The following is a 12,425-nucleotide window of genomic DNA, read 5'->3' as shown; positions in this document are numbered from 1 at the left end:
AAGGTGCTTAACAAGAAAATGATTGTCTGCTGAACAAAAAACAGAAGATTGCATCTTGTTTGACCAATACTTGGACTTAAAAACAGAGAAAGAAAGAGAGCTAGAGAGGAAAAAAGAGCGCAACAAAAGGCGAGAAACATTTGCTATTTCCCTCTCGAGGAGTTCTCTTTTTTTTAAACAAATTCCGAACGGAGATGGAGGGTTTTTTTTTTTTCTTTTTGTCTGTTTTGCTTTTGTCGTCTTGTCGTCGTGGTGGCGGTCGGTTTTTGTATAGTCGACTCTTTTTAAATCGTTTTAAACTAGAGAGAGTATTTTCCCAGATACAAATAAATCGTCATGCAGGTGGGGTGCCGGGTCCGTGGGAACCAAAAGGAGAAGCCGTGCTTGTCCTAGAAAGTATACAATTGTCACCTCTTTTATGTTTTCTGCCCGCAGCATCAGCGTTTGTGACTGTCTGTTGGCGTCGCGGTCCTTTGGGGTGGCCGTGGTGGTAGATGGTGGTTGGGAATTGTTGATGGTTTGCGTTTGTTATTTTTCTTGGTTTTTATATATTTTTGGCTGGAGTGGAAGTGTGTGTGTACTTGGGTGTGTGTATGATTGTGTATCCTGATTTCGGTTTGTTCTGGGGATGGAGGAGGAAGAGGAGGAAGAGGAGGAGGTCGAGGAGGAGGAGGGGAAGGAGGAGGGGGAGGAGGGGGAGGAGGGCGGCCTTGGGTATCATACATCACATTCCGAGTCGCTGGAGGTTACCGAGAGGATGGAGGTGCCGGTGTCCACGCGCTCCGTCAGGCTGGACACGCTGGTGGTGGGGCTGGCCGCCGTTGACGGCGACTCTGCCGAGCCGTGCGTGGGGCATCCGGGCTCGGCCAGAGAGCGCATGCCGCTCGGTCCTATGGCCTGGTGCTGGAGCCTGCGGGAGACAGAGAGCGGCGCCCGCCCTGATACGGCAGCCCCAACACCCGTTTCCGCCAAGCCGCCTCCCTGAGCCCGTGCCGCCGGGAAGCCGGGCATGCCGCCGCCGGTGCTCCGCAGCCGTCCGTGCCCCTCTGCCTCCCGAACCCCGCGCCCTTCGCCGCCGCCCCCGACTTCGCTCTCTGCGTATACCCCTCCTCCAGGCATCTGTCGGCTCACTGAGCGCTGCAGCCTCCCCAGCTCGGTCTGGGCTCCCGTCTTCCCCTCCCCGGCGTTCTCTGGAGCCTCCCAAGGCTTCCCAAATCGGGGCGGGCCTCGGGGGGAGAGGTAGAACTCGAGGCCGGCCGCCAGAGGAGGGGAGGCCCGGGCGCACACTGCGAAGAACGGCGAGCCCCAAAGGGGCAGAAGTCGGGGAGAGGCTGGGTGTTTCTTCTTCCCCAGCCCCTGGGACTCTTCCGACTCAGCCGGCTGCCTCTGGAGTGGACGTGCCTCTGGGTCCCCTCAATGCCTCCTGCCTCAGCTCCCCCAAATCAAGAGCTGCGGGTTGCTCGCCCGCCGCCTCTTCCTGGTAGGACCGGCTGGCTTTGCTCTCTGGATCCTCGAGCAGAGCGCAGGATCGGGGGAAGAGAAAATGAGGAAGCTGGGAGCAAAAAAGTGGGGGAAGAGGAGGGAGAGGGAAAGCGGGAGACAGAGAAGGCAGGAGGGGAGTGCAGAGCCGTCTCCGGCTGCCCCTTCCCCAGGCCAGGCAGCTGCTACGTAAACCTAGTGTCTCTCAGTTCTCCCCGCGAGGAGGCCTTCCCCTGGCCCTGGGCGCTGCCCCCATCGGGCGAAAAGTTGGCTGCAAAGGCAAGGGTGAGCGGGCCAAAGGCTTAGGCCTGGGACACCTAAAACGGAACACACTCCCTCCCTCCAGGAGCTCACACCCAGTCCCCAGCCCCAGCAGCTGTCGGCAACTGCAGCCCTGCTCCCTGCAGTGCATCAGGCCCAGTGCCTACCCTGGCAGGGTTGGGACGCAGGCCTTCCATCAGGTCTTTAACCCAACTTCCTCCTTTCCCCTCTTCCTCTCCACTCCTTTCCTCTTTACCCCTCTTCTTATTTTTCTCCCTACTTCCCCCAGGCCCAGCTCTGCTGACAGGTCAAGCCCAGTGCAACTTTGTGAGTTTGTGGCCAACTTGCCGGGCAGCAAGGCAGCTTCTGCTCCTATTTCCCAAATTTAATGGACCAGGGGGATGCTCCTTGGCTTCAGCAGGAGGGCTAGCACCGACACACACACACACACACACACACACACACACACACAGCCTCTCCACTCCCAGCCTGGCTCTCCTGCTCCTGGTCAGGCAACTTGCAAGGCTTTGGGTACAGGCGTGCTGCACGGTGGCCACCGGCCCTTCCCCTTTATGCCAGGGACCCAGATTCAGTTTCCTCTCCCAGACGTTCGTGGATTCCTCCCTGGGGTTTTTGCAATGCGTGGAAATAAGAACCAGGTGGCAAGGAGCGCTTTCCTTCCTTCCCTGTCTGTAGGCTCCAGAGAAGCCTGGAGCTGGATCCCAGGCTGAGGAGGCTGGCGCGGGTGCAGCGCAGGGCTCAGGCTCCCAGGGACACGACCCAAGGGTTATGGGCACTCAGGACCTCACACACACTCTCTCCACCCTGACGAGAGCCCCTTTAGGGCAAAGCAATCAATACACCCACGCCCGCTCCTCTTCCACGCTCCTGGGCAAGCAGAAACTTTCTCCCGCTGACCAGGAGGTCTCGGCTTCTCGCTTGCTCGGCAGCCGCTGGCCTCCCGCCTCCTGTCCGCTCACCCTCTTTTCAACCGCTCTCCCCCTCCCCGGCCCCGGAGAGTGTAGCCAGGCCGCGGGCCCCGCCACTGACCTGTTCTTGGCCGCCGCGGCGCGGTCGCGCTGTCTCCGGTTCTTAAACCAGTTTCCTACTTGTGTGGGAGTGAGGCCGGTGGCCTGCGCCAGTTCGCGTTTCTTGCTGGGGTTGGGGTAGGGGTCCTGCAGGTACCACTCCCGCAGCAGGCTCCGAGTCCGCTCCTTGAAGCAATGCGTCTTCTGCTCGCCGTCCCAGATGGTGCGCGGCAGCGGGAACTTCTTGCGCACGCGGTACTTGTCCACCGGGCCGAGCGGGCGGCCGCGCAGCTTCTCGGCCTCCTGGTAGTGCGCCTCGAGCCACATGGCCTGCAGCTTGCCGTGAGACTCCTTGGTGAACTTGTGGTTCTCCAGGATGTGGTAGAGGTCGCGGAAGTTGCCCGTGTGGAAGGCGACCACGGCGCGCGCGCGCAGGATCGACTCGTGCTTGTTGATGGCCTCGCACGCCCCGGGGGCCACGGGCAGCGACCAGAGGAAGCGGCCCAGCCGCTCGATGTCGCCCGTCTCCTCCAGCGTCTCGCAGACGCTGGCCACCTGCTCCGGCGAGAAGTTGAGGGTGGGCAGCTGGAACATGGACAACTCTTCCGGGGGGGCCCTGGAGCCGCCGCCGCTGCCGCCGCCGCCGCCTGCTCCGCCAGCACCGCCGCCTCCCGCACAGTTCCCGCCGCCGCCGCCTCCCGCGCCGCCGCCTCCCGCACCGTTCCCGGCGCCGCTACTCGCCAGAAGTAGGGAGCGGTGGTGAGAATCGGCGAAGTTTGGCAACAAGAAGTGGGAGGAATAGAGGTCTAGGGGGGAGCGGAATACCATGGACTGACCTGAGAGGAGAGGAGAAAATTCAGGGAGAGGAAGAGAGAGGGGAGGAAGAGGAGGAGAGGGGCGATGAGGACCAGGAGGAGGGAGAGGAGAGGGGGGAGGAGGAGAAGGAAAGGAGGGGGGAGCAGGAGGAGGAGGAGGAGGGGGAGGAGGAAGGGCGTAAGGGACACCCACACCCCACACACATCCACACACACACACACCCGCGCAGCCACATAGAGAGGGAGGAAGGAGAGCGGCCCGGTGCGCGCGCGCAGAGAGAATCCGAGACAGAGAGGGAGAGGGAGAGAGAGCGAGCGAGAGCCAACCACCGCCGAGTCAAGATTCAGCGATTCCACAGCAATCGCCCTAATGACAACAGCCTCATAATATCTCCCCTAAATCCACAGTGAGTGCAGCATTGAAACATTTTGTTTCGCTTTTCTATTGGTCTGCGGCGTGTCGTTGTGGCGTTGCCACGGCAACCGCTGCCAATCACTGTCAGCCCTGCCAATCAATACCGAGAACGTAAGGACGGTTTTACCACTTAGCCAGAGTGGGGGGGAGGGGGAGAGCAGGGAAAGAGGGAGAAGAGGGGAAAGAGAATTTTTTTTTAATCTTTGCAACTCTTAATCTCACCACTTCCCCCCTTCTCTTCCTCTCTCTCTCTCCTTTTCTTACTGTCTCTGAGCTCCCTCTTTTTTCCTCTTCCCCAGAGAAGTTGATCCAGAAAATTTAATAGCCATGGGCATAGAGTTGTTGAATGGGATGAGCAATTAAAGGGGGGATTTTGTTGGGAGGTGAGAGGCTCCCCACGCTGCATGAACGCCGAGGGCCAGCCCCCAAGGAGAGGCCGAGGGCCAGCGGAGCCGGCAGGGTTTGCACATGGTGTGCACGTCGGGCCGCCTCTTTCTGCCTATGTGAGCACTAATAGTGGCGAGGAAGAAAGGAGAGATGAGATCATGGGGCCCACCGCGCGCCGACCCTGGTCTGGCGGGCTGCTGCGCCCCAGGATCTCGGATTTTGGGGGGCATCCGGCGCCTGGGAGCTGGAGCCCAGGACCTAGGGTGCTGGAAGCCGCTCTGGCCTCCCTGGTCCGCAGTCCTCGGCCACGTTTACCCCAACTTCCTCTGCATTGCATCTGGCTTCTCTTTAACCCTGCTCCCAGTCACGGAGCCTTGATTTCCCCTATTGGCTTATATTTTAAAAGAGCAGTAGAAATAACAGTACACTTTCCATCTTAAAAAGCAACCCGCCTCTTTGTTTCCCCCCCCCAGATTTCAGCTGCCTCCCTAGGAGCTGTGGAGGAAGTTGGGTTGAGACGCCTGGAAGCCCTCTGCCCCCCTCCCAAGATGCCACCTACCCCACAGCCCCCAAGGGGTCTGGGTCTGCCTACCAGCCCCAGAAGGCCACTCAAACTTTGGAGGCTGCCCCAAAGAAATGGATAGGCCTGAAAATTGCTTGTTTGCTCATACTATAAAGAAAAAAAAATTATAAAACTGTTTAATTTCTTTAAGGAAAGTAACATCACAAGCCTAAAACAAACCCCAGAAGGCCCATAGCATGGGGAGGGCCCTCCCTCCCTCTGGCCACTGCAGCCTCCAGGCCAGGCATGGGTACTTATTCTAAGGTATGTTGCTTTTAAGAACATGTAATCAGCATCTTGAGCCGGGCCTCCCTTTGTGAGGCTTCTGTAACTATGGAAGTGTGATTTACGCAGATTTGTCGGGGTCAGAGACGTCTTTCCCCTGAGCACTGTGTATATTTAGACAGGACTCGGTGTGGTGTTAAAAAGTGTATATTTTGAATGAGTTCACACACAGTAGCCAACAATGCCCACATTGTCGGCCCGTGTACAACGTGTATTGAAACGCAGCATCCAGACTTCAACTAATCTGCCCTCAATAAAGCTGAAATAATTATCCTAAGCTGCCTTTCCAGAAGAAAAATCATTGAGGAATTCAAAACTTTTTTGAAAAAAAAAAAAAGATCTTTTCTACATTCCGATGGAGATCTGGGGGTGAGGCGCTGAGTCCACACCACTTTGGAGATCTCAAAGAGGGAGGAGAGAAAGAGAGACTGTGAGAGAATTTAAATAGGAAACCTAACGCGACAGGGGCTGCAAGTGTCCCAGCCCCTAAACCCCTAGTTCTGGCCCTTGTTAGGCCTTGACTCCCCGAGCACCAGGCCTCCGGGGTGAGAAATGCAAGCTGCTTTGGAGGCTCCACTGCGGCAGGGAGGCTGTGGGCTGGGCGAGGGGGCCCCGACACCGGCCACTCAGCCCCAGTCAGCCAGGGTCGCTGGTCCTAAACCCGCTGACTGCGGCAGGAAAATATTCGCCCACAGGGAAGACCCGCCAAGCCCCACGAAGTGGGGCTCCGGGTATCTCTCCCCTCCGTGTATCTCTCCCCTCCGTGTATCTTCCTCCCAGCCGTGAGTCCGTTTCTGCTAAGCTGCGAAGCTCTAGGCGGTCGTTCACTGTGGGCCCAGAAAGAGCCCTAAGGTTGGGACACAAAAACAGACACTTCATCTTTTCTTCCCGATCCCTTTCTCTTGTAGGGGAAGGATTATAGGCTGAGGGGTGGGAGGGGGAAGGGGCAGGAGGAGGAAGCGGGGGAGGAAGGAATGAAAAAGGGGAGGGGAGTGGGTATTGTGCCGCGTGTGGGGGGAGAATTCCTACGGGTGGGTTTCCGAATATTGTGTTCAACTTTTTGAAAACAGCTCGTGACCCCGAAACTGCATCCCCTGGAGCCGAGGACCCAAGGCGCCGGGCGGGCGGGTGAACCCAGCCAGTCCCCTCCCAGTGCCCGCAACCCCCGCCTCCGGGTTGGGGCGACCCGGCCTCTCCCGGCCGCCGCCCGACCAGCCCCGGAGGGAGGCTGGGCAGGTGCCGTGGGCTCAGCCGAAAGCGCTGAAATCGAAAACCGTCGCCACTCAAGAAGAATTGAAGCAAGTGGTTCTGAGGCTCAGCCCGGCGGCACCCCTGACCCCAGCCTCAGCCGGGGGGCCTGCCGACCCGCCGCACCCCTCCAGCGGCTTGGGGGTGCAAAGTCGGGCGGAGGGAGGCAGCCAGGCGCGCAGCTTTGTGCGCCGGGCCAGGGCCGGGCGCGGCGGGGCGGGCGCGCAGCCCCCGGCTGTCAGAGCCTCCCCTCAGAGCCGAGCTCCGCGCCGCCCACCGAGCCCACCCCGCGGCCCCGCAGCTGCCAGCGCCTCTCCGCTCCGGCCCGAAGCACCACGCCCGCCGGCCGGAGTACGTAAGTTGAGAGTCCAGAGAGCTGGGGAGGGAGGCGGGGCGGCCAGTCCTCGGCGCGGATGGCTGGACTGGCTCCCGGCCGAGCTGGGACCGCAGGCTCCACAGCATGTCGGTCTAAGGGTGCTGGCGGGGGGCTGGGGAGGGGATGTGGAGCACCAAAGCTTCCCCTCCCAAATTCCCAGACTCTGGGCATTGGGGAAGGGTGTTAGGAGCCGAAGGACCTAAGGTTCTGGGGCCCAGGCTGCCTGCCCTGCTGCTCTGGGGACCCGAAGCATTGGGCAGAGCCAGGGGTGGGAGGTGGGCCTGGGGGACGCCTGGAGGAGGTGGCGCGCAGGGGGCTCCTGCACCCCGGTCTCTCAGAGAAGGGAGATCCGGATAGACAGGTCAGCCCGCGGAGCCTCTAGGTCTCCTGCGCCCTCTGGCCGCTCAGACTCCGGGGATTTGGCACCCGTATAGGCCGAGGTCACAAAATTGTCACCATCGTCCCTGCTTTAATCCTGGCCCAGGAGATGGGAAGGACAGCAGTACAGGTGATGGGGGGAGAAAGGGCGTTTGGGCTGGAAGATGTCCTTCTCTTACCAGGACCTACCGGGCGTTTATTTACAACTGTCAGCCCCAACCCAGGCAGTCTCAACTCCACCCGAAGAGGTGCCTAAGAGAGTCCCACTCTCTCTTAGTTTCGGTTACCGGCAAAGCCAAGGGGTCTGGAAGCCTCCCAGAGAGGAAGACCCGAGGGCTGGGGCAGCTGCATCCACTCGGCCTTGCTCAGCTCCGTAGGCCAGTTTGTCCTGGGGAGCAACGCCCTTCCGGCCCCCAAGACATCGGGAGGCGGGAGCTGGCCGGGTGGCCCGCGGTCTGGCCTCCCTGAAAGCTACAAACTGAGGCCCTTGGCGCGGGCGGCAGAGGAGGGCGCAGGGGAGAGCAGCACGCAGGCGGGGAGGCCGCGAAGTCCTTCAAGGACCCCGATTACTTTCCTTTGAATGAAAAACAACAACAACAACAACAACTGCTCCCTTCCCGCGCCCCCCCCCCTTAGCCTCCGGGGACCCGCGCTCCGAGCAATTGTCGACACGGACAGTAAACACAGCTCAGTTGCCTCAACTTTCTCCGTACATAAAAGTTCCCGGCGTGCGGGGAAATTTGAATATTTGATCAGCCCCTTTGAGTGACCCTCATTAGCCTGGCGCCCTGCTAAGGCCCCGGCATTGCAAGAAAGCTGCTGGGCCGGCATTTGTATGCCTTGTTAGCGCCGCTTAATGAAGCCGCCCCGACCGCTCAAAGGCGGCCTCCGGGCCGGCGGCGCGCACCTCTCGGCACCCCGCTCTGCCTAATGAGCCCCAACGCCCGCCGAAGGCCCCTCCGCCCCCCACATCCTCAAACAAGAGAAGTTTGGCTCCAGTCTTGGGCCACCGTCCTGGAGAGTGGGCACAAACCGGGCCTAGCTGGCTGTGGTGACCCAGCCCCAAGAGAAGAGGTGGGAGACTTGGGGGGGATGTGAGCCATAGGGACTAGGGGATGGTTTGTGGCCTCCGATTGTAGCCCAGGGACTGCACTGCCAAAGTTTCCCAAGAGGGCCAATTTCAGATCAATTAGTTACCCCAGTTCCTTAAAGAATTGCATCTGGACTAATGTTGGGGTGGCAGAGGAGAGATGCCCAGGGGAGAGTCAGCTTTCCATCTCCTTCCCGCTCCGGCTTCCTCTGGTCTCCACTGCTCAGAAGGCACCTACTTCTTTGCAGAGATCCTCTATGACAGCCAGAACTGGTGTGCTAGGGCTTGGATTTAAGAAGGGGCGGGCACACCATCATTGCTCCCACCATCCACAGACCTCAAGCACAGTCAAATGTTATGACAGTTGGCACTAGGGAAGGCAAAGTACCACAGCCCACCCTGTCCCTGCCCACACTTCCAGCCATGCCCTCTCTGGTTTCTCTTTGATCACACACCTGGCCTTCAGGAGGCCTGAAGAAAGTGCTCTAGGCAAGGGGCCACCCTGTACAAGACCAATTGGCTGCTAGGGTGAGACTGAGACTAAAACAGGCCTGAAGGAGAGAAAGAGAGGGAGGGCTCTGTAAGGAAGGGGGACCAAATCACCATCTTACTTTCCCTTTTTTTTGGTGGGGCAGGTGACATTGTTGACCAGCAGATGTCAGGAATCTTGTTAACAGCTGTGCTTCAGTCCTCTGAAAGAGTCGACTTTTTCCTCTCGCTGCCCCCTCCCCCCATGCCCTTTTCCCTGGACAGTTGTCACTCAAGGTCCTCCGTTGCTCACCCAGCTCTTGGGCTTTTAAAGGTTACTTTTGGGAGTATTAATACACTGAGCTTGGGAAGCAGTCTGCTCTCAGATCGACACTCTGGGCCTTCTGGAGGTGCCCCCCCCCATGGGACAATCCCTCAGACACACATGGGCTGGCCAGGTTGGTAACCTCTGGACCCCACTCCAGGGTGGCCCCCTCTAGGAGTGAGTGGCACCATCCAGCCCTCACCCTCTGCCAAAAGGCCAGGCAGGCCCTGGGCTAGCAGAGCTTTCAGAGTCCATCTGGTCTACCCCTCTTCTCTTTCTCTCCCCCAGCTCAACTGGCATGCCCCACCCCTTATCCATCCTACGACCTCCTAATACAAGCCCAAACTGACTATTTTTAGGAATCGTCTCTGACCTGGGCAAGGTAGTGCCCTGGGCCTTGATCCATGCAAAGGGCAAAGGTAGGAGGGGGGAAGAGAGGAGTGGACGCTGTTGGAGAGAAACTGGTCCTGAGGCAGAGGGTATAACTCAGCTCTGTGGCCCCAAGGCGAGGCCCACCAACTGCTCAGGGGAGGAGGCGAGAGGAGGGGGCTAGGAGTCCGCGGCCTTCGGTCGGGGCAGGAGGGACCTGAGGCGTCGGCGTGGGGGGCTAGATCCAGAGAAGAGGGGCGGGGAGGCGGGGGTCGGGGGAGAGCGCAGGGCGAAGGTGGGGGGGTGCGCTCTTTAAGAGCCACATGGCTGGCAGGAGAAGCGCGCGGCCCGGTGCTGGCAGCGCATTGACCCCGAAGGGGATTTAGCGGGAAGGGAGCCGCCGGCTCCGGGGGCTTTGTCCGGGGGCGACCAGAGAGGCCGAGGCACAAGAATACGGAGCGACCGCGTCTTGAAAGGCCAAGCAGAGGCGGCGGCGCTGCTGCTCTTGACTTCTGAGCAGGGCTTAGAAAGCCTGTCCCGGCTTAAGCAGAACTGCCGGTGCTGGGCCCTGAGCGCCGAGTCCGGGCGCTCCGAGTCCCCGGCCTCGGAGCCGAGGAGGCGTGGGATGAGGGAGGCATTGGGGTGGCTGGGGACCTGGCAAAGTTGCTTTTGGCTCTGGATCCGCCCGACCATAGCTCAGAGCTGAGAGTCTGACGGGCCGCGCCGGGAATGGCCAGAGAAAGAATTTTCTTTTTCCGTTTGGTTTTGTGTGTCCACCACGCGCAGCTCCGGAGCCGGCCGACCCCAAATGGATTCTCAACAGGTGGCCAAGTAAGTCCATTTAAGAATTCTGGTTATATCATCAGCCCCTCCCAGTTTCCCCCCTCCCCTCCCAGTTTCCCCCCTGGTTGCCCCGAATTCCCTGTGCTCCTCCCGCGGGCGAAGGCGGGAAGAGAAAGTGGGGGAGGGGATGAGCGGCGCTCTCTCCCTGGGGGTCCTCCGGCTCCCAGCTGCAGCCCAGGACTACTCCACCCAGTGCCCCCGGGGTCCGATCACCCTTAGGTCCGTTGTGGGCCCTGGCACCCCGAGGTGTGTGTGCTGGTGGGGGAACGCGCCGCAGCGCCTCAAGAGCGTAGCGGGCAGGAAGGGGACCGTGGCCGCGCGGCCTCTGTATGGGGGTTTGTGACAGAAGCCCAACTATACACCCTCTTTTATGAGAGGCCGGGATCCGGCCCGGGGAGGCCGGCGCCAGCTGTACAGTAGCCCGCAGAAGAGCGTCTCGGCGGCCGCGGTTGGGGATAGGGTGGGAGAGGTGGCGAGGGCGGAGGAAGGAGGAGGGGAAAGCAGAGAAAGGCAAAGGCAAGAAATCCGGGGCGTCAGAGTGAAAAGTCGGAAAATGTCCTCAGAGCGCGCGGGAAACAGGCGCTCGCGCCCCCGGGCTGACATCCTCTCCCTCTCACACTCACACCCTTACACAGCACTCACACCGACTCCATACGGGTAGCCCACGCACGCAGCCTTGGCAGTGCGGGGTCTCCATCCCCCGCGCCCAAGCGCAGCCGGGAGGGAGTCGCCCTCCTACTCCCCCTCCCCGGCTGCCAAGAACCCTTTCGCCCTGACAACGTTGCCCCGACACTGAGTGGGGGAGCTGGGAGGGCCCCCAGGGTTGCGGCGCAGGGAGGGTCTTACCTGCGTAAAGGTAAGGGAAGCCGGGAGCAGGAAGCAGCGGCGGATAAATATTCATTAGGAAGTGTGTCTCCTTTTAAACCGCGCGGCGCGCGCTCTGGCTCCTCTCGCTCTCTCCCTCCCTCTGTCCTCTTGCGAGGCTCTCTCCCCCTCTCGCTCAGTCTCCCCCCAACCCCCACCCTTTCCTGCGAAATGCCGGGTGGATCCCTGTCTAGCTAACCTGTTGGGAAGCCTGAGCCGCGGGCAGCGCCTCCACAGCTGTTTGCCTTCGCTCTCGGGGCGCGCGTTCCCCATCCTTCCTCCCTCCTCTCGCCCAGCCCCTTACCCCCTCCTAAATTACTACATCATTAGCTTTATTTTCCGGTGTGTGTGTGTTGGGGGGGGGGTAACGGCGCAGCCCGACGCACCTCCCCAAAGCAGGGTGAAAAGCCGGCGCTATCAAAAGCTGTCCCAACTCCATCCCCACCCCACGTCCCATCGCCACCCAGTCTAGTTTCTTTTCTCCCCTCTTTTCATCCCCACCTCCAACCTTTACCAGCACAACTCCACGATCCCTCCCTCCCCCCCCCCCCCGCCGCCGCTGCCAATCCGGGTGACCGGCTGGGTGGGCAGTGAGACTCCAGGTCTGTAGGTCCAGAGCGCCGAGGTTGGGACTTCATCCTGCACTGGGTGTGGGGATAGCTCTCCGAGTCCCCCTTTCCCACGTAGGTTTTCTAGTTGACCCTGAGTGGGCACCTGGGCAGCGTGGACTTTACGATCAGAACACCGGGAGCGCATATCAAGGGCCTCACCTTTCCAGGCTTCAGGGCCCCCAGGCCTTGGCCCTTTGGCCGGGCCTGAGAGGCTGTACGGAGGGTGGGGAGAGGTGGCCTCACTTTGTGGGAATGCACAGGAGAGACAGACCGACGGGCTGACGACGGCCTTTTACGAACAAACTGACCTGAAGTTAGCCGCGAGTATGCATCTTTCTCTCTCACACTCACGAGAAAACACAACTACAGGATTCCAGGAACGCACCGGTCCCCGCACGATCCCTGCGAGAACAGCCTCCAGTCGCAGGCGAGCCACCCCCAATTCCCATCCCAGCAAGCCGGAGGCCAGCGTTCCCTCCGGCTTCGGAGACTGGAAGACTCGCGGGCCCGCAAGGCTGCTCCCGGCGGAGGGATACATCACAAGGCCTTCGCAGCACGAACCCGACCACCCTGCTTCGTACCCTTCCTTTCCGCTCCAGGCCCCTGGGCCTCAGCAAGGGC

The 12,425-nt window shown here is 60.5% G+C and overlaps 1 protein-coding gene across 3 annotated transcripts; it reads right to left on the bottom strand.

Annotated features, from left to right (window-relative positions):
* Positions 1–299: 299 nt before the first annotated feature.
* Positions 300–12,140, bottom strand: SIX3 (SIX homeobox 3; the record flags this gene model as incomplete). 3 transcript variants are annotated; one of them, XM_082672283.1, is made up of 4 exons in its annotated part: positions 300–389; positions 751–910; positions 2,791–3,604; positions 12,113–12,140. In XM_082672283.1, the coding sequence occupies 3 exons, from the start codon at positions 3,594–3,596 to the stop codon at positions 300–302; spliced, it is 1,056 nt and encodes a 351-aa protein (XP_082528409.1). The 3 variants fall into 3 exon arrangements, with proteins under 3 accessions (XP_082528409.1, XP_082528407.1, XP_082528408.1); XM_082672281.1 differs by lacking the exons at positions 300–389; positions 12,113–12,140 and adding an exon at positions 11,176–11,230 and having other exon boundaries at positions 718–910; XM_082672282.1 differs by lacking the exons at positions 300–389; positions 12,113–12,140 and having other exon boundaries at positions 718–910; positions 2,791–3,415; positions 3,506–3,596.
* Positions 12,141–12,425: the final 285 nt, after the last annotated feature.

The sequence above is a fragment of the Grampus griseus genome (genome assembly GCF_964374135.1).
Source record: "Grampus griseus genome assembly, chromosome: 15".
Lineage (NCBI taxonomy): Eukaryota > Metazoa > Chordata > Mammalia > Artiodactyla > Delphinidae > Grampus > Grampus griseus.
The sequence above is the reverse complement of the archived record's forward strand: the minus strand, read 5'-3'. Positions and strand labels throughout refer to the sequence as shown.